At 37.9% G+C, this 19,128-nt stretch overlaps 1 protein-coding gene across 2 annotated transcripts in view; it reads left to right on the top strand.

The window, feature by feature from the left end:
* Nucleotides 1-19,128, top strand: part of LOC149192341 (uncharacterized) — a 376,901-nt gene that overhangs the window by 130,105 nt on the left and 227,668 nt on the right. The window contains exons 4-5 of one of the 2 annotated variants that reach the window (XM_089404553.1): nucleotides 903-1,094; nucleotides 1,215-1,265. In XM_089404553.1, coding sequence (XP_089260679.1) covers nucleotides 903-1,094; nucleotides 1,215-1,265 — 243 coding nt within the window. Of the gene's footprint in view, nucleotides 1-902; nucleotides 1,266-19,128 lie in introns of both variants that reach the window. The other variant, XR_016254347.1, reaches the window with a different exon arrangement.

The raw sequence follows: 19,128 nt of genomic DNA, 5'->3' as shown, positions 1-19,128 counted from the left end.
GGGGGGAAAGGAAAGAGGGGAAAAAAGGAGGGGGAAGAAGTTGAACACCTTGAAAGAGAGGGGAAGAAGTGGGGAAGGAAAAGGAAAAAGAAGAAAAGAGGATCACATAAGGGGGGGAACAACATGAGGAATCATACATATAAAAGACAAGTAAGAACATATCATATGGAATCATAAATATAAAAGACAAGTAAGAACATATCATAAGGAGTCAATAGCTATGAAATCTTAAAAAAATAAATAAGAGGACTTGGGGACTGCTGTAACATGCTATATGCAGCATACTTTTGTCTAAATCATTTACCCAAACGGCCAACTAAGTTTGCCACAGTGACTCCATTTTCCCAATTTGGATTCTAGGCACTTGTCCTCTCTTTCGACCACCCCAAAAACCTAAAAAGATGTCTACAAAACACTCATTTAGTCACCTCTTATTAGACTTGTTCAAAAATTTAATAGTTTTGGAATTTATTTCTACAATACCATTAAGAAACCAGATTTAAACGAAATCCTAATTGTACTTTCCATATAATATATCTTGCTGGATTTAGTCTTCTTAGGGAGGCCCCCTTGAGCTGGAGGAGAGCTGACCTAAAGTGAGGGAAAGATCTACTGTGGTGGCAGTGGGTAACCTTTCCAAGTTGCCCTTGGGTTTCATTAAGTGATTGGGACTTTTGCACCTTAATAAGAACTTAAGTTGTAACACAAGCTTTAAGCCTTTTTTGTTGTATAATATTTACTTAGTATCCTGTAGAATTCCTTGGAATGACTCTCCTGGGATTGTTGGATGACTTTTCTTGTCCAATTAAATTTAGCCTTACTATAAATTTAAGCTGTCATCTCGTTCCTTGCAGCTGAGCTATTTTGTATAAACTCTGATGCTTTAATTTTGTTATGTGTAGACTGCAGGTTGGGTGGCAATATATACGGATGGATCTCTATTCTTTAGGGTGTTGCTTGTTGCATAAGGCAAAAAACAACTCATGCCATTACATGAACCAGACATGGGTGAAAGTTTATGAGAAATCAACCTCATTTCTTTGCAATGATCTTTTCCCAACTGACCTAAATCCATTTGCAATATCCTGTATTAAGTTGGTTCCTGCTGATCCCTCATCTTTGGCATTCACGGCATTAGGGTTGGACAAACAGCACTCAAAAAGTTTTCCAGATGTAATAATCGCCACTTATGATTGTAAAATTCTAAAATGCAGAAATGGAAAGATAGTCGCTGATGCTTTCCTCAAAGATGTTCCACTGTCACTGTAAGCATTTTTTTCCTTTTTCCAGTTTTTTTATTTCTTGCAACTGTGTATCACTAAATTTTTTTGACTGATATTATTAAATTCAGGGTAGAACTGCAGTATATCAGATCATGGATCACATTGACATATAGTATCACATAGATCAGTTCTGTTTTCTTGTGTAGCCTTTTCAGTTTTTATAGTTTCTTAGCCTGTCATACTATTATTGCCTTTACCTGTTTGATTTAATATTGTTTTACAAAACTAGAACAAAGTCTGTGAAAAACTTATAATGATGCCGATTCCCAGGTTTATTTCTTTTAAATTCCTCTTATATTACAATAAAAAACAAGAGATTCCTTGTGCCTTGTGTTAACCTTTAGTATGATACAACCATTAGGAAAGTAGAGTCTCCACACAATGAACACACGAACAACCTTGAACAAAGAGATTTGGTGGGTATCTCTGATATCCAAATACGTCAATCAATAACAGTGAGAGAAGCTCACATGATAATTACAAATGAGGGAAAGCCTCAAATATATAGGGCTGTGGTTTAGATTATGTGCCCGAACCTATAAAATGTGAGACCACAAAATCTGCCTACCAACCACCAATGTGGGATATAACTGCCTAACTGCCCACTAAAGGTGAATCATAAATCACTTTATGGGAAATAACTGCCTAACTGCCCACTAAGGATGAATCATAAATCATTTTAATGACCACTATAACCATAATTCAAGATTAGAATAAGTGCATATTGTGGTGCATTAATTGCATTAAATACACCAACATCTCCTTTACAGCTTCACTTGGGGGACAAAAAATGACATTACAAGTAATTCCCCCTTAATTGCAACTTCTGTCATCCTAAAAAGAGTGCAAATTCTGAAAAACTTGGCCCCTGTTATAGCCTTGTTGAAGTTGTGAACCATCTGTTCCTCCTTGTGACAATACTTTGTCTGAATAATCTAATAATGTTGAAGTTATCTAGCATGGTGCTGAAGCACCTGTTACCCCTCATTTCAGCAGGGGAACATATGTACTTTTCTGTTTTTGGCAGAGTTGCCCACCGTCTGTGGGTGAAACCCATAGGAAATTCTTTTTCTTCTAGATTGCCTTCAGCTGGCAACCCCTTGCAGCCACCAGATAGCTTGACGTGCCATCATCTCCGCCACCTGAGCTAGCCATTATGCTTCCTCGGTTGTCAATTATGATCGTATGTTTGAAGGTGGGTCTTCCAACCCTGAAGGTATGGCTTTAATTATGTAGTTGGATATTTTTGCTTACTTATCATGCACACTTTTAGACATGGATTAGTGGGGGGATTCGGCGGAAAGAATGGGCTTGATTTGTACTCTTGTCCCCTTGTCCAATTTGGTGGTTAACTTTGTATCCTAGTCCCATTGGATCTCCTTTATTGGTTACTAGCTTTAGGAGCGCCAGTACATGGGAAACCCCAATTTTGGTTGCGTGGTCATGCTTCCTGACACTGTTGCGTCGCAGAATTGGGTAGTTTGTGAGGGTCTTTTGCAAATGGGTTTTCCCCCTTGAGATGTAAAAATATAAAAAATCATGATGTGAAGTGTCTTGAGGGTTAGAAAAATAATTTATCCCCTCATAGGTCCTAAGTCCTAGGTAAATTTAAGTTTTCTAGAGGTAAAATTCGTGGATCCTTTAAAAAAATTAAATCTTAACAGGTCCAGGGACTAAGGTTAATTGATTATTTTGCTAAATTTTATGCCTTGGGTCCCTGGGGTTAAGTCAGTCAAAATATTGAGGAAATAAATGCAAAATTCTAATTTTTGAATTTATTAAAATGCATTTAATTGAAAAATTCGAAATTTCGTCAACATTTAAAATTTCGATGGATGAGATTAAAAGAAATTTTGATCATAATCAACGGTCGAGATCACTTTGACAAAGATCACTTGAACTAGCTGTTGGAGGATTTATCTTTAAATAGGAGGTCATTTGTCAGTCAGTGTCATCCGATCTTTTGATCGTGTACTAAGTGAAAAGCTCTCTCTTGTAATCATTTTATGAGCAATAAAGAAAGACTTTGGGTTTTAATTTCTGCTGGTGTTACTCTTCATGGAAATGCTGTAAGATGTATTATTTTCATGCATATATTTCTTTTTGGCCATTGATATAGCTTTCTGAAGAGCGATTTGAGTATAGGTATCTTGCTCAGTCGCTGGGGTTTGAATGGTAATTTAAGTTTTGAATATAATAGCAGGTATCTCTATTAAATCTGAATTTTATTATTGTTTTCTCGCTCTATGTTGACGGCTGAATTGAGTTTTGCAGGAAAATCCTTGATTATTAGATCATCGGGCGTTCGGGGAAGTTCTCGGCTGAACCAGCCAACTCCCGATCCACGTTTTCTGAAGAGCCCAACTTAAATTTGATCCCGGGCTTATCATAAGATATTTTTATGGGTGATGCATGAAGGGTTTCAAGCTTAGTACCTCCTCTAAAATTCAAAAAATTTTAATTTTTTTGTGCTAAATCATTAGATCTGGCTGTTGAGAGCCACAAATCATCAGATCTGGGAGCGGAGTCGGACTCACACTCGCTAGATCTGATAGATCTGCTATTTTTGTACATAGATCTATAATTAATTTTGATTTTCTGACTTTGGTTTCAGGGTTTTTTGGGTCATTGTGTATATCATTTGGGTGTTTTCTGTTGTATTGCAGCTACAGATCTGAAGCTGAAAGCTGTGCAGAGTCCAGATCTAGGCCCTGGAGGGTAAGATCTGGATCTCTGGAGGTCCATCAACATCATTTTTTTTACAGGGAATTTGTTTATTTTCAAATCTGGAATTTTTAAGGGTTTCAAAGAAATCTGAAGCTGAGCGATCTAAAATTTTTTATTAAGATTTCTGGAAAATATTTTTAGGTTCTGCTGAATTTTTTGTTTTAGATTGATTGGTTGCCTGATGGGGTTTCATTTTGCATTTCGAAATTTTTTTAGGCCCCAGTCCTGCTACCTGCATCCAGTAAGCTACCATCCATCAGATCTGATCTGTTGACTTGCATTCTCCCGCATTCATGCAACCTTCTCTACCTACACGCTGCCAGCGGATCCCTTTCCCTCACTGCTATAACTTCAAAACCTGCGTGGAAAAAAAACAAAAAAACTGTCTCCGCTACCCACCAAAAAACCTTTCCCTAACTCATAGCTTTATCTGCTGTCCGTTGAGCATCATTTGCTCATCATCCATCGCTGCCCTCAGCCCTCATAAACCCCGCTCATCTCCAGCCTCATCCTCCCTCAGCTATCCCTCTGCCAGCGTTCCCTTCAGCTATCCCTCTGCCAGCATTCCCTTCAGCGTGCTACTCCCTCCACGTGAGCTGCTTCGCATTCGATCACCCTTGATGCGTCTCCTTTGCCTTCGTCGAGCCCTTCAACCTGTATGTGCACAACAACAAGCAGAAAAGAATCGATCTTTTTTTTGTGCTTGGTTTGGTTAGGGTTGGTGCATTTAAAATTTTTTAGTTTCATGTAAAGTTCGATTTTGATTCTTCTCTCTTTCATTTGGATTTTATTTTTCATTTAGACTCCGATTTGGTGTTTCATTTAAATTTAACCTAGGACTTCAACAAATAAAAGAAAAAAAAAGAAATTTCGATTTAGTTTCTTTTCATTTTTATTTTATTTCACCTTTTTGTTTTGTATATAGTTAGGTTAGCTCATGTCATTTAATAAAAATATCTAAAAATAAAAAAAATAAAAAAATCTAAGAACTTTTAAAATTCTAAAACTTAAAAAAATCTAAAAATTTATAAAAATCCTAAACATTAAAAATTTTAAATCTAAAAAATATAAAATTTCAAAAGTCTAAAAAAAAAATTTAAAATATTTAAAATCCTAAACATTTAAAAAATCATAAATTTTTTTTTGACTAAGGATTTTAAAATAAAATAAAAAGGGTTTGTGCTTTAATGTAAAGAAAATTTAAATGTGGCCTATGGCCCATTAAATTTTTTATTTTAGGCCCTTTTCATTTTTCCGTCGCATTAAAAGATTTTAAATTTTTCAGTTACCGTTAAACATTTTTTTTTTTTTTTTATTGAATAAGACTAGTTCTATTAAGAAAAGACATATGGTACAATCAGAGCTTTCAGAGAAGCGAAGCTAAAGAGCAAGAGAGCCGGAAATGATATGATATCAACCTCGGTCCCAAGGAGCAACCACGACATAAGAAAAAGATGACAGAGAGGACAGAAGGAACGAGCTGGTCTAGGGAGTCTACCCAGCATGGGCAGAATCTTCCAATCTACATTTTTTACCTTTCTTTTTACTGACTTTGACCCAACCATTTTGATCTGGCTGGACCGAAACTACTTGCAGATTGTTCTGTGCTAAAGGAGGAGACTCCTTGTCTGAATCAGAAGGCGAAGACTCATGAGAACGTTTCTGCGAGAACAGAGGCGCAGAAGGATCCTCGGCGCGGGCTGAGGGTGCGTCCTTCGGTTGCTCCAAATTCTCCTCTTCCACTTCAATGTCCTCCTCATCAGAGCTAGAGGAATCTATGTCATCCATAGGGGGTATATCACAAGGTTTCCAACTCTTGGATTTGGATTTGCGAGTGATATTCTTCTTTTTGTCAAAGAACGATGCACATGAGTTCTGGAGATGCCCCGTCTGATGGCAATGGCGACACCTAAAGGCTGTGTTCTCATAGTCCAAAGTTTGCGTCCAATGGAAGTCCCCGACTTTGAGGATGATCTGATCTGGCAACCCTTTACTAATGTCTATTTCTGCACAAATTCTGCCAAAGGTATATATTCCTTTCTCCGCCCTTGAGGTATCTGTAGCCAGGAAGCGGCCTAGGGTGTTCCCGATTCCTTGAAAGACAACAAAATGCCATAGATGCGCAGGGAGGTTTGGAAGCCTGACCCAGATAGGAAGCTTTGTGATGACCGCAGTGGAGGGGTCAAAGTCTGGGAACCAGGGGGAGAGGAAGAGTCCAGCTGATCCCCAGAACCAGGGGCCTCCCGTTAAGGCTTTCTGGTAATCTCCGTTGAAGGCAAAGGCTACAATAAAGAAGCCTTTCGAGCAGAGGAAGACTTTGCAGTTTTCGGTCCAATTGGAATGGATCCACTGGAATAGATCAGCAGTGCGGGGCCATAGGCCATTAAATCTGCAGATGAGGGCTGTTTCTGCAAATGTCTGGTATTGATCATCCAGAGATGGATGAGAGATTTCAATGGCAGGGGTTTCCTCCATTTTGTCCACCAAGAAAGGTTTGGGAGCCTCGGCAGATTGGGCAGACTTCTTGGTAGGCTGTGCATGCACTGCGTCTTTGTAGGAAAAACCTTTGGAGGCCGAGGATTGCCCAACTGCACCTCCCCTTAGTCGAAGTGATAGGATCACTGTGGCATTTCTTTCAATATTATAAAAGGAAAGAGGCAGATTGTTATCAAGCTGCTTACCTGCAAAGAGGAGCCGCAGAAGGGAGGAAGGGATCCCCAACCTCTGTTCGAGTATCTTTAAGAGATGGCTCACTGTGAAAGACGGCTGGACCCCAAGGAGCAGGGTTTTGCCTGTCAGAAGAATTATTTGAATCTGAAAATTCGCTTGCTGGAGATGAATAGGATCTCGGCTGCCTGAATGAGGAATCGAGGTTGAAACAGTGAGATTGCGGGACTGCAGAGCCAGCTCCAGATCCTGGCAATACTGCTGCTGCATGTGGAAGAGTGCGGTGGTTGCCAGGGGTATTTCGTCAAACACTTGCCGCGCATCCTCCGTGCTTTGGCTTTTTGCATACATGTTGAAAACAAGGTTACCCAGGGCTTTGAGGGCACCGTCAATGTGCTTAAAGGTGACGAAGCCGTAGCCTTTGCTCTTCCGAGTTCTCTTGTCAAGGATCACAAATCCTTCCTCCAGTTCCCCGAACTGCGAGAAGAATGCCATAAGCGACTCTGTATTCGTATCCCAGTGGAGGCCTCGCACGAAGAGCTTTCTCTGCTCGGGGTTCTCGTCGGCTATTGATCGCACCAAGTCGAGAACATTGCTGTGCTTCGTTGCCGCCTCCTGCACAACCTCCATCATTTGCTCGCGGCTGAAGGCTTCCTGATAGTCTCTGCCATCGAGCTTCTTGATGCCGTAACCCAAATACACCTTTCCGAGTGACTTGATATCTGTCACGACTCCGTTCAATGAATAAACGCGCCTTCCCAAACGAGAGAGAAGCTCGACAATGGCCGCCCTCTCCACCTGGGGTTTCAGCAGCAGCAGGCAATCGAACAGAGGCATTCTCGCTCAAAAATCCCCTCCTTCCCCCAAAGCACAACAATCCCCAACAATATCAGTTACCGTTAAACATTATTGCCTAAGGAATAATTAAAATGTAAATTTAAAGTTCCTTAGTGTTATTAAATGCATTTCTCATGATTTTTCTATGGTCAAGGCGCGATAAATCATATTGTCTGTTCTAGATCTGGTCATTAATAGTAATCATTTTAAATATAAAATTCTCTTGCATGCTACAACATTGGGCATTTATATGGATTATTGTCACTTTTTGTCACATATTGGAAATCATTCTGGATAACTTGTTTTATTGATGGTTAATTCAAATATCAAAGGCATTGGTCTATAATTGGTTTTATCTTGTGGTTGTGTCTTGTTTACATTGGTGTTTAATCTATTTATCTGAAAGTAATTGGGATTCATTCATCAAGTTGTTCGTCATTAAAATCTCCTAGAGTTTGTTCTTCACAGGCTATCGTCATCCATTTACCTAGGGACCACCCCTCTTGACTTGTCTAGGAGAGAGTCTAAACAGAGTAAGGATTTAAGAGTGACAACCCTTACTCTGAGCGTTGTCACGGTGCCTAGACACTCTGTGCGACAACATTTTTTGGCGCCATTGCTGGGGACAGAGTTTTTCTATCCCTGGTCCTCACGACATTCATCTTTCATCTTTCTATCATTCATTTGAGCCGGCAGGGACAACATTTTTTGGCACATCTCATCTTTTCTACCATTCATTAGCTTGTCAAGCAGCCAACTTTTGCTGGCGTCATTTGATCTTTTCATCGCCCTATCTTTCGTCATCTCGTTAATCGTTTCATCTGCACCTTTAGCACTTGGACATTTTGGTTCGTTTCTTGTTTGGGTGGTGACTCCACTTCTTCCATTTATTATTTCTCAGACAAGAAGCCTTCCCTTATATCCGGTTATTTGTTGCCTTTGGATCCTAGAGTTAGATTCATGTTCAAGTGGCGACTCCACTTCTTTCATCTCTTGATTTTCTTGAGCAGAGGTCTCTCTTTATCATCCATTTGGTCCCTCATTATTCATCATGAATTACTCGTTTACCCCGTGTCATTTCACTGATCTTCTCCATGATATTCCGGAAGTGGCCATTCATAAATTGTCTTTGTTCTCGAGTGATGATTCAGATGCTGTTAGAAAGCATTTATGCAGGTTTACTCGTATAATGTTCATATATTGTAGTTCTCCCCAGTGTGATCATGAAGATGTCAAAATGTGTCTATTTTCCTTTTCTTTAGAGGGTGATGCTTTGAATTGGTTTAATAATTGTCCTGAAGATTCTTTTGCTTCTTTACAAGACATCGTCAATGCTTTTAAAGATAGATATGGTGCCCCTAAAATTATGCAACAAAATGAAAGTGATTTTGTGAAGGATTCATCTGTCGATGAAAGATTTCAAGACAATTCTCCATATCAGAATGTGCCATCCACTTGTACTGTTGCAAATCAAATCCATGACAGTGAAAAAACAGGGACAAGTTGTCAAATCAGTGTCGACAATGAAAGGGAAAATCATAAGCAAATTATAGAAGAACTAATGCGGTTGGTAAAAAATATGGAGCTTAATCAAGAAAAATTTGTAATTGATTACGTCAAGGATATGAGAACTTTATACACCCACCTGGAAAAGCGAGATAAGGAGATGGAAACCATGAAAGCTAATCATGACAGGGAAATTAATTCTATGCAAAACAAGTTATTAACTATGGATGAAGAAATGACCATCATGACATTCAATTATAATAATCAGTTGGCTACCATGCAAGCAAATCATAAGAAAGAGATAAACTATATGCAAAATTATTTCATGGGCAAGAAAGAAGAGAATGAAAAAGCAATAAAAGATATGGAAGCTAGTCAGATACGTCTTTGGAATAAGTTATTAAGCGTGGAGGAAGACCATGCCAAGGAAGTCAGTGCTATGAAGGTTGAACACTCTAGCCAAATGGATGCCATAACAATATAGGTACAAAAATTTCAGCATCAGTCAGAGGATGAAAGAAACAAAGAGACGTCGATAGATCAGAAGCCTCCTTATTTGCTGCAACAAGCTCCATCTTATTATGAGGAGGTCATTTGTTCCATTGAAAAGTGGTTAATTGAAGGTGACCCAAATAAAATTGAAAACGATAAAAATCAGATGCAAAATGAAGAAAGACATGTCACGCATATCTTACATACTTCATTTGAGAGTTTTGAAGCAGAATGTTCCACGTCATCAGTGATACAGCCCTCCACAAAGAAAAGACGCAAGAGAAAGAGAATGAGAAAGCGATTTGATGCATTAGATGGCCGTAAGCAGCTTGATTTTCGGATAGGAAAAAGTCCTATTGTATGCAGGATTGGACATGGCACATTCGAGCAACAACCGACAGATTTGCCTGAAAGCATGCAAATGCTCAGTATGCACTATATTGAACGCATCTGATGCCATGGGGCATCTTTGTATTGTATTTCTAATCTTATGCCCTGTTATTTCAGTGTTTCATTTTGTAGTTAGATTTGGTTTTTCATGTTGTTAGACTAGTTAATAAATGAAGAGCTTATATCTTTCCTGTGCTTAACGTTATATGATGATTTTTGGATGGACGCTACTTATGTTTTGTTGTGTGTTGCTTGGATGCAGATTCTAGATTCTCACATTCCTCCAGTGTAGCAACGTGTCCCCAAGTAGAGGCAGATGTTGACCACTACGTGTCAACGACCCATAGCAGTACACCCCCTTTTTCGCAAAAGGGATAAGACCTAATCGATGTGTCCGTGTCGTCCAGCTATCATCATCAGCATGATTCTCATGTTATAATGTAAACCCATTCTACATATATGTGATGTAAATAATGTCAGCAGATCTGTATCATGTATGTAATCACCTAGGTAAACCTAGTTTTCTGGTAACGATCTACATTCCGGGAGGTTTTTTGTTTCACTGATCCATTCTCGGATGGTCGGCAGAGTTTTCCTTCAGTCTACCCCAAAGCTGGAATGGCTTTTGTCACTAGAATCTTAGGGGAGTCCTAGCGTTCTAGATCGAGTCTATGTAAAAGTGATTTGGGAATATTTCTAACTATTTGGTTAGGTTATTTTATTACAAATTGCTTGATCTGCTAGATTATATTTGTGTTGCAGAACTAGGTAGTCTGTGAGGGTCTTTTGCAAATGGGTTTTCCCCCTTGAGATGTAAAAATGTAAAAAATCATAATGTGAAGTGTCTTGAGGGTTAGAAAAATAATTTATCTCCTCATAGGTCCTAAGTCCTAGGTAAATTTAAGTTTTCTAGAGGTAAAATTCGTGGATCCTTTAAAAAAATTAAATCTTAACAGGTCCAGGGACTAAGGTTAATTGATTATTTTGCTAAATTTTATGCCTTGCGTCCCTGGGGTTAAGTCTAAGTCAAAATATTGAGGAAATAAATGCAAAATTCTAATTTTTGAATTTATTAAAATGCATTTAATTGAAAAATTCGAAATTTCGTCAACATTTAAAATTTCGATGGATGAGATTAAAAGAAATTTTGATCATAATCAACGGTCGAGATTACTTTGACAAGGATCACTCGAACTAGCTGTTGGAGGATTTATCTTTAAATAGGAGGTCATTTGTTAGTCAGTGTCATCCGATCTTTTGATCGTGTACTAAGCGAAAAGCTCTCTCTTGTAATCATTTTATGAGCAATAAAGAAAGACTTTGGGTTTTAATTTCTGTTGGTGTTACTCTTCATGGAAATGCTGTAAGATGTATTATTTTCATGCATATATTTCTTTTTGGCCATTGATATAGCTTTCTGAAGAGCTATTTGAGTATAGCTATCTTGCTCAGTCGCTGAGGTTTGAATGGTAATTTAAGTTTTGAATATAATAGTAGGTATCTCTATTAAATTTGAATTTTATTATCATTTTCTTGCTCTATGTTGACGGCTGAATTGAGTTTTGCAGGAAAATCCTTGATTATTAGATCATTGGGCGTTCGGGGAATTTCTCGGCTGAACCAGCCAACTCCTGATCCGTGTTTTCTGAAGAGCCCAGCTTAAATTTGATCTCGGGCTTATCATAAGATATTTTTATGGGTGATGCATGAAGGGTTTCAAGCTTAGTACCTCTAAAATTAAAAAAATTTTAATTTTTCTGTGCTAAATCATTAGATCTGGCTGTTGAGAGCCACAGATCATCAGATTTGGGAGCGGAGTCGGACTCACACTTCCTAGATCTGATAGATCTGCTATTTTTGTACATAGATCTGTAATTAGTTTTGATTTTTTGACTTTGGTTTAAGGGTTTTTTGGGTCATTGTGTATATCGTTTGGGTGTTTTCTGTTGTATTGCAGTTGCAGATCTGAAGTTGAAAGCTGTGCAGAGTCCAGATCTAGGCCCTGGAGGGTAAGATCTGGATCTCTGGAGGTCCATCAGCATCATTTTTTTTACAGGGAATTTGTTTATTTTCAAATCTGGAATTTTTAAGGGTTTCGAAGAAATCTGAAGCAGTGCGATTTCAATTTTTTTATTAAGATTTCTGGAAAATATTTTCAGGTTCTGCTGAAAATATATATTTTTTTAGATTGATTGGTTGCCTGGTGGGGTTTCATTGTGCATTTCAAATTTTTTTAGGCCCCAGTCCTGCTACCTGCGTCCAACAAGCTACCATCCATTAGATCTGATCTGTTGACTTGCATTTTCCCGCATTCATGCAGCCTTCTCTAACTGCATGCTGCCAGCGGATCCCTTTCCCTCACTGCTATAACCTTCAAAACTTGCGTAAAAAAAAAAAAAAAAAAGAAACTGTCTCTGATACCCACCAAAAAAACCTCTGATGTTCGTTGAGCATCATTTGCTCATCATCCATCGCTGCCCTCGACCCTCGTAAACCCCGCTCATCTCCAGGCTCATCCTCCCTCTGCTATCCCTCTGCCAGCATTCCCTTTAGCGTGCTACCTCCTCCACATGAGCTGCTCTGCATTCAATCTCCCTCGTTGCGTCTCTGTCAGGCCAGGCAGTAACTCCACAAAACAAACAACTGATTCGTCTATTATTCCATAGGTAGGTCATTGTTATATACAATAGGAGTGATTGTTCAGTTCATCTCCCGATGACTGTTCACATTCCTAATTTATTTATTTACACAAAATTCCCCCAATCATGGAGATTAGGTGTCAACATTCCCCCCCTTAATCTGAAGGGGTGTTGGTGAGTCCAAGCATCATTCTGAATTGTTCAAACTTTTCCCTTCCAAGTGCTTTAGTGAGGATGTCTGCAATTTGCTCATTTGTGGAACAATGACGGAGATGGATTGTTTTGGCCTCAACATGATGTCGAATCAGATGATATTTAGTATTGATATGCTTTGTTCGATCATGGAACTTTGTGTTCTTGGCCAACTTTATTGCAGAGGTGTTGTCAATCATGAGTGGAGTTGATTGTACTTGTTTTACCTGCAAATGTTCAAGAATTTTCCTGAGCCACACAATTTCTTTCGTTTCTTCAGCTGCTGCCATGTATTCTGCTTCTGTTGTGGAATTTGCTGGAACTGATTGTTTGCGTGATCTCCAGGAGACAGCTCCTGATCCAAGACTCATAGCATATCCTGAAGTAGATACCCGAGTTTCTTTGTCTCCATCGAAGTCTGGATCAGAGTATCCAATCAAGTTGAAGTTGTCCACCTGTGTATACTTGATTCCAAGGTCTTGAGTTCCCTTCAAGTACCTTAGAACTCTTTTTGCAGCAGACCAATGTCCCTCACAAGGCTTTTGCATAAACCTGGAGAGGATTCCAACAGCAAATGAAATGTCTGGTCTTGTAGTAGTGAGATAGATGAGACTTCCTACAAGCTGTCTATACTTTGTTGCATCCTCAAATTCCTTTCCTTCAATAGATGTGAGCTTTAAGTTTTGTTCCATTGGAGTCGAAAGAGGATTGCATTCTATCATGCCAAATCTGTTTAACAAATCTCCAATGTATTTCTTTTGAGAAAGAAATATGGATTTTGGATGTTGGGTTCCTTCAATGCCAAGATAGTAATGAACATAGCCCAAATCAGTCATTTCAAAACTTTTCCCCAATTCCTTCTTTATGGATGCAATGTAGCTTTCATTGTTCCTTGTCATTAAAAGATCATCTACATATACTACAAGATATACAACTGTTTTGCCAACTTTCTTGACAAATAAAGTTGCATCATCAAGATCAAAATGATTGAAGTTGAGTTTCAGAAGATGCTCAGTTAGTTTTTCATACCAGTCTTGCGGTGCTTGTTTGAGGCCATACAAGGATTTCACAAGTTTGCATACTTTATGTTCATGTCCTTTCAGAGCAAATCCTTCAGGCTGGGACATAAAACTATTCTCTTTTAGATCTCCATTCAAGAAGGCAGTTTTTACATCCATTTGATGGACTTTCCAACCGTTCTGAGCTGCTAGTGCAAAGAGTGTCCGGATGGTGGCCCATTTTGCTGTGGGGGCAAAAGTTTCCTCATAATCGACCCCTTCCTTCTGTGCAAAACCTTTTGCCACAAGCCTAGCTTTGTGCTTGTCAAGTGAGCCATCAGCTTTGTACTTGTTCTTGTAGACCCACTTGTAGCCAATTGGTTTGGTTCCAAATGGAGGATCAACCAGCTTCCAAGTGCCGTTCTTTATGAGGGCATCATACTCCTTTTGCATCGCTTCTTTCCATTCATCATGAGAAGCAACTTCTTTGAAGGAAGTTGGTTCAAAATCTGTAGACAAGTTCAGTTTACAATCATAAGTAACATCCATATCAACAGGTGAATTAAAGTCATCTACATCACCTCCATTTTGTTGGTTTGAGTTTCTGGTTCCTGTTTTTCCAATTTCATCAGGATGAACACTTTCAAGTGTCTTTGTCAGCCACTTTGGGGGACCTTTCTGAGATGGTCCAGGCTGCTCTGTTGATTGAGTTGGGACTGAATCAAGATTGAGTCTCCCAATTCTATCAATTACAACACTTAAAGCATCATCCGTTGTTGGAGTTTCATGCAGGGGAGATTGTTCTTCAGAAGAAGATTCCACATGTTGATCTAGTATAGGAATCCCCCCTTAAAGATGTGGAATCTGATTACCAAATTCTTGAAATGATTTCGTTTTTGCGAATCTATCCAAGTGATCAAGTTGCCGCTCAACAACATTGTCAGATTTGGATGATTCAAGAAAAATTACATCTCTAGATACAACAAACTTTTTATTTACTTCATCATAGAGGCGGTGTGCTTTGGAGGTGTTTGAATACCCTAGGAAGATACACTTACGACTTCTAGCACCAAGTTTGTTTCTATGTACCTTTGGTATCAAAGCATAACAGGTGGAACCAAAGATCCTGAGATGTTTTACCGAAGGAACATGTCCATACCATAATTCATAAGGAGTCTTGTTTCTTATAACATTAGATGGACATCTATTCTTTATATATGCAGCACATAAAACAGCATCAGCCCAAAACATTATCTTTACATTTTTGAAGAAAAGCATGGATCGTACCATATTCAAGATTGTTCTATTCATTCTTTCAGCTACACCATTCTGTTGGGGATTATAAGGCACCGTTGTTTGATGTTTGATCCCATGTTGGCGAAGATAGTTTTCAAATTCATTTGATGTATACTCTTTTCCATTATCAGTGCGAATAGACCCAATATGAGATTGTGCATCATTTTCAATCCATTTATGAAAATTCTTGAATGTTTGAAAGGCATCAGATTTGTTTTTCAATAAATAAACCCAACACATTCTGGTGTAATCATCAATAAATGTCATGATATATTTATTTCCATTTGCAGAAGGAACAGGCATTGGACCACATAAATCTGAATGAATGAGTTCAAGCTTCCTATGTGCTCTTGAATGTGAATCATGAAAAGACTGTTTACTATGCTTTCCTAGAATGCAAGCATCACATTGCTTATGTTTCCTAGGAATTGTAGGCAAACCAGCGACACCATTTTTCTTCAATAAGCGGACACTGTCATAGTTTAAATGTCAAAATCTAGCATGCCATAATAAACTTGATGGAAGTGTACCTTCTTCATGATGAGAAATATATGAGAAATGTTGTGCATGAGCAGAGGTTCCTTGCAATTTGAGAAGCCTTTCTTCTTCTATTCCCCTCATGACAAGTGAGTGGTCAGAAGCTTTTCTTACCTCAAGCTTGCCATCAAACATATGAATGGAGTGACCTTGCTGGCGGATGTGGACCAAGGACAACAAGTTTCTTTTGAGTTGTGGGATATATAGAACATGATCCAGAAGAAAGTCTGGAAGACCAGGCAGTTTAAGCCTGATTGTGCCAAGCCCTGATGGCTTGATTTTTGACTGATCTGCAAAGTATACTGCTCCATCAACATTATCAATGAAATCTTCAAAAAAATCTTTTCTATGAGTCATATGACAGGTTGCTCCTGAATCAAGCAACCAATCATTTTTCGAAGAAGCAAGTGAAGCATTAAACAAATCTTCATTTACTCCAATGTTACATTGTGCCTCAATATAGTGAGCGGATTCAGGTGCTTTACCTTTGTTTGTATCATCAGTTTTACCTTTCTGTTGGTTTCTTTTCTGCTCAATTTTGTCCCATGGTAGCTTGCATGTAGAGGCATCATGTGATCCATTTCTTTTGCAGCGAATGCAATGTAAGTCTGCCTTTTCTTCTTGAGAATGTCTGCCCCCCCTGCCTCTGAAATATCTTCCTCTTCCTCTTCGTCCACCTCTTCTCTTGTAGAATCTTGAGCAGCATGCTTTTCTTTATGAGCAAGGCACATAGTCTCTTTAGAAGATTCAGGGGCTGTCTTCTTTCCAAAGGCTTTTTCTCTTTTAGCAAACTTTTTCACAAGAGAGTCAAAGGTTATATCTTTAAGATTTCCATTTGCTTGTAAAGACTCAAGATAATTGGAGTAAGTAGGATAGAGTGCCTTGAGAAAAGCAATAATAGGGATATCCAGCTCAATCTTAGTGGATTTGATATCATGCATTATAGACTTTACTTCAGATGCAAGAGCAAGAAGATCATTATTTTTCAGTTCAAGAGTGAAGAGTTTAATCATGAGCTGAACAACTTCAAGTGCAGAATGTGAGTCATAGAGTTCTTTCAACTTTTGTAAAGCTTCAAAGGCAGTTGAATATGATGAAATATGGCGACTCACCTCTTCATTTACAGATGCTGCGATTAATGCATAGGCTTTGCTGTTCTTGTTTTCCCCAATGACGAGCTCTTAGTCTGAGGTAGGTTGTACTGGGTCATTGTCTCCTTCTCCAACACACACTCCTTTCCACAACTCATTGAAGATGAGGATGTGTTTTATCATCCGGGACCATTCAGGATAGTTCTCCTTGCCAGTGAGAACTATTCCTACCATAGAGATGATTGAATGCATTCTGTAAAAAAAAAATACTTCTGCTGATAGAAAAAATACTTCTGCTGATATACAATGAAATTGTATTCAAAAGGGTAAAAAGATTTCAAATACTTTATGCACTATATTTTCTTCAAATCCCTCCAATGTTTCTAAAAGGATCCTCATATAATACATCCACCATATTCCATTCTACAAACTCAGTTCATATTCCATTCAACGCATTCAAATATCTACAAATTATTCAATATATATATGTTGGTTAATATATATCATTCAATATATATGCTGGTCAATATATACCATTCTACGCATAAACCCACAGCGCACAGCTTTAATATCATATATACGCTGGACCATTCAACAGCGTTAATACCATCTCAACATTTCAAATAGCATATAAACAATGTTAGTATTCCAGATTAAAAGAGCCGTGGAATAGTGAGTAAACCCACAGCGTTAATACGCATTCAACGCAGTTCAATATATACATTCAACGCAGTTAAACAGGAAAACTGGACAGCGTTAAAACCACTGGATTATTAGACAACGCATACCATGAGACAGCACATTCAAACGTCCCACTCGTATATCCTGGAATCATATGAAATGAGCAACTTGTAGAGAGAAGGAACGCTGTGTTAAAAATGGCTTGAACGTTGTGTTAAAATCCATTCAGCGCAGTTTAATGGGACAGTTCAATATACCATTCCTCAACGTTATACCATTCAGCAACGCAGATACCACAGTCGTTTTAACTGATGTGTTATTTGTTAAAAAAATTGGACAGCGTTAAAACAATACAGGTATCTCATTCGCATACCATTCAACAACGCATACAGGAGCTGGTGGCGTATCTCTGCAGTGGCACCGTCAGGTCTCAGTATGGACAGATGTGCAGTGCGGCAGAGGCAGATTATTTCAGAACAGAAGGGAATAAAGCAGAGGTAGAGGCAGAGGCCAGGACAAAGGAGTTACAAGGAGCATAATAGCTAAAACAAGGAGCTGGCTCTGATACCATGTCAGGCCAGGCAGTAACTCCACAAAACAAACAACTGATTCGTCTATTATTCCATAGGTAGGTCATTGTTATATACAATAGGAGTGATTGTTCAGTTCATCTCCTGATGACTGTTCACATTCCTAATTTATTTATTTACACAAAATTCCCCCAATCATGAAGATTAGGTGTCAACAGTCTCCTCTGCCTTCGTTGAGCCCTTCGACCTACATATGCACAACAACAAGCAGAAAAGAATCGATCTTTTTTTTATGCGTGGTTTAGTTAGGGTTGGTGCATTTAAAATTTTTTAGTTTCATGTAAAGTTCGATTTTGATTCTTCTCTCTTTTATTTTGATTTTATTTTTCATTTAGACTCTGATTTGGTGTTTCATTTAAATTTAACCTAGGACTTCAACAAATAACAAGAAAAAAAAATCAATTTAGTTTCTTTTTATTTTTATTTTATTTCACCTTTTTATTTTGTATATAGTTAGGTTAGCTCATGTCATTTAATAAAAAAAATCTAAAAATTAAAAAAAATTAAAAAATCAAAAAACTTTTAAACCTCTAAAATTCTAAAACTTAAAAAATTCTAAAAATTTATAATAATCCTAAACATTAAAAATTTTAAATCTAAAAAATATAAAATTTCAAGAGTCTAAAAAAAAAATCTAATTTTTTTTTGATTAAGGATTTTAAAATAAAATAAAAAGGGTTTGTGCTTTAATGTTAAGAAAATTTAAATGTGGCCTATGGCCCATTAAATTTTTTATTTTAGGCCCTTTTCATTTTTCTGTCGCATTAAAAGATTTTAAATTTTTCAGTTACCATTAAACATTATTGCCTAAGGAATAATTAAATTTTAAATTTAAAGTTCCTCAGTGTTATTAAATGCATTTCTCATGATTTTTCTATCGTCAAGGCGCGATAAATTATATTTTCTGTTCTAGATCTTGTCATTAACAGTAATCATTTTAAATCTGGAATTCTCTTGCATGCTGCAATGTTGGGCATTTATATGGATTATTGTCACTTTTCATCACATATTGAAAATCATTCTGGATAACTTGTTTTATTGATGGTTAATTCAAATATCAAAGGCATTGGTCTATAATTGGTTTTATCTTGTGGTCGTATCTTGTTTACATTGGCGTTTAATCCATTTATCTGAAATTAATCGGGACTCATTCATCAAGTTGTCCGTCATTAAAATCTCTTAGAGTCTGTTCTTCACAGGCT

Source organism: Pinus tabuliformis, chromosome 2_2 (genome assembly GCF_031772625.1).
Source record: "Pinus tabuliformis cultivar Carrire ecotype Pingquan chromosome 2_2, CPIR1, whole genome shotgun sequence".
NCBI lineage: Eukaryota > Viridiplantae > Streptophyta > Pinopsida > Pinales > Pinaceae > Pinus > Pinus tabuliformis.
Note: the sequence above shows the minus strand (reverse complement) of the source record. Positions and strands in the feature narration are given on the sequence as shown.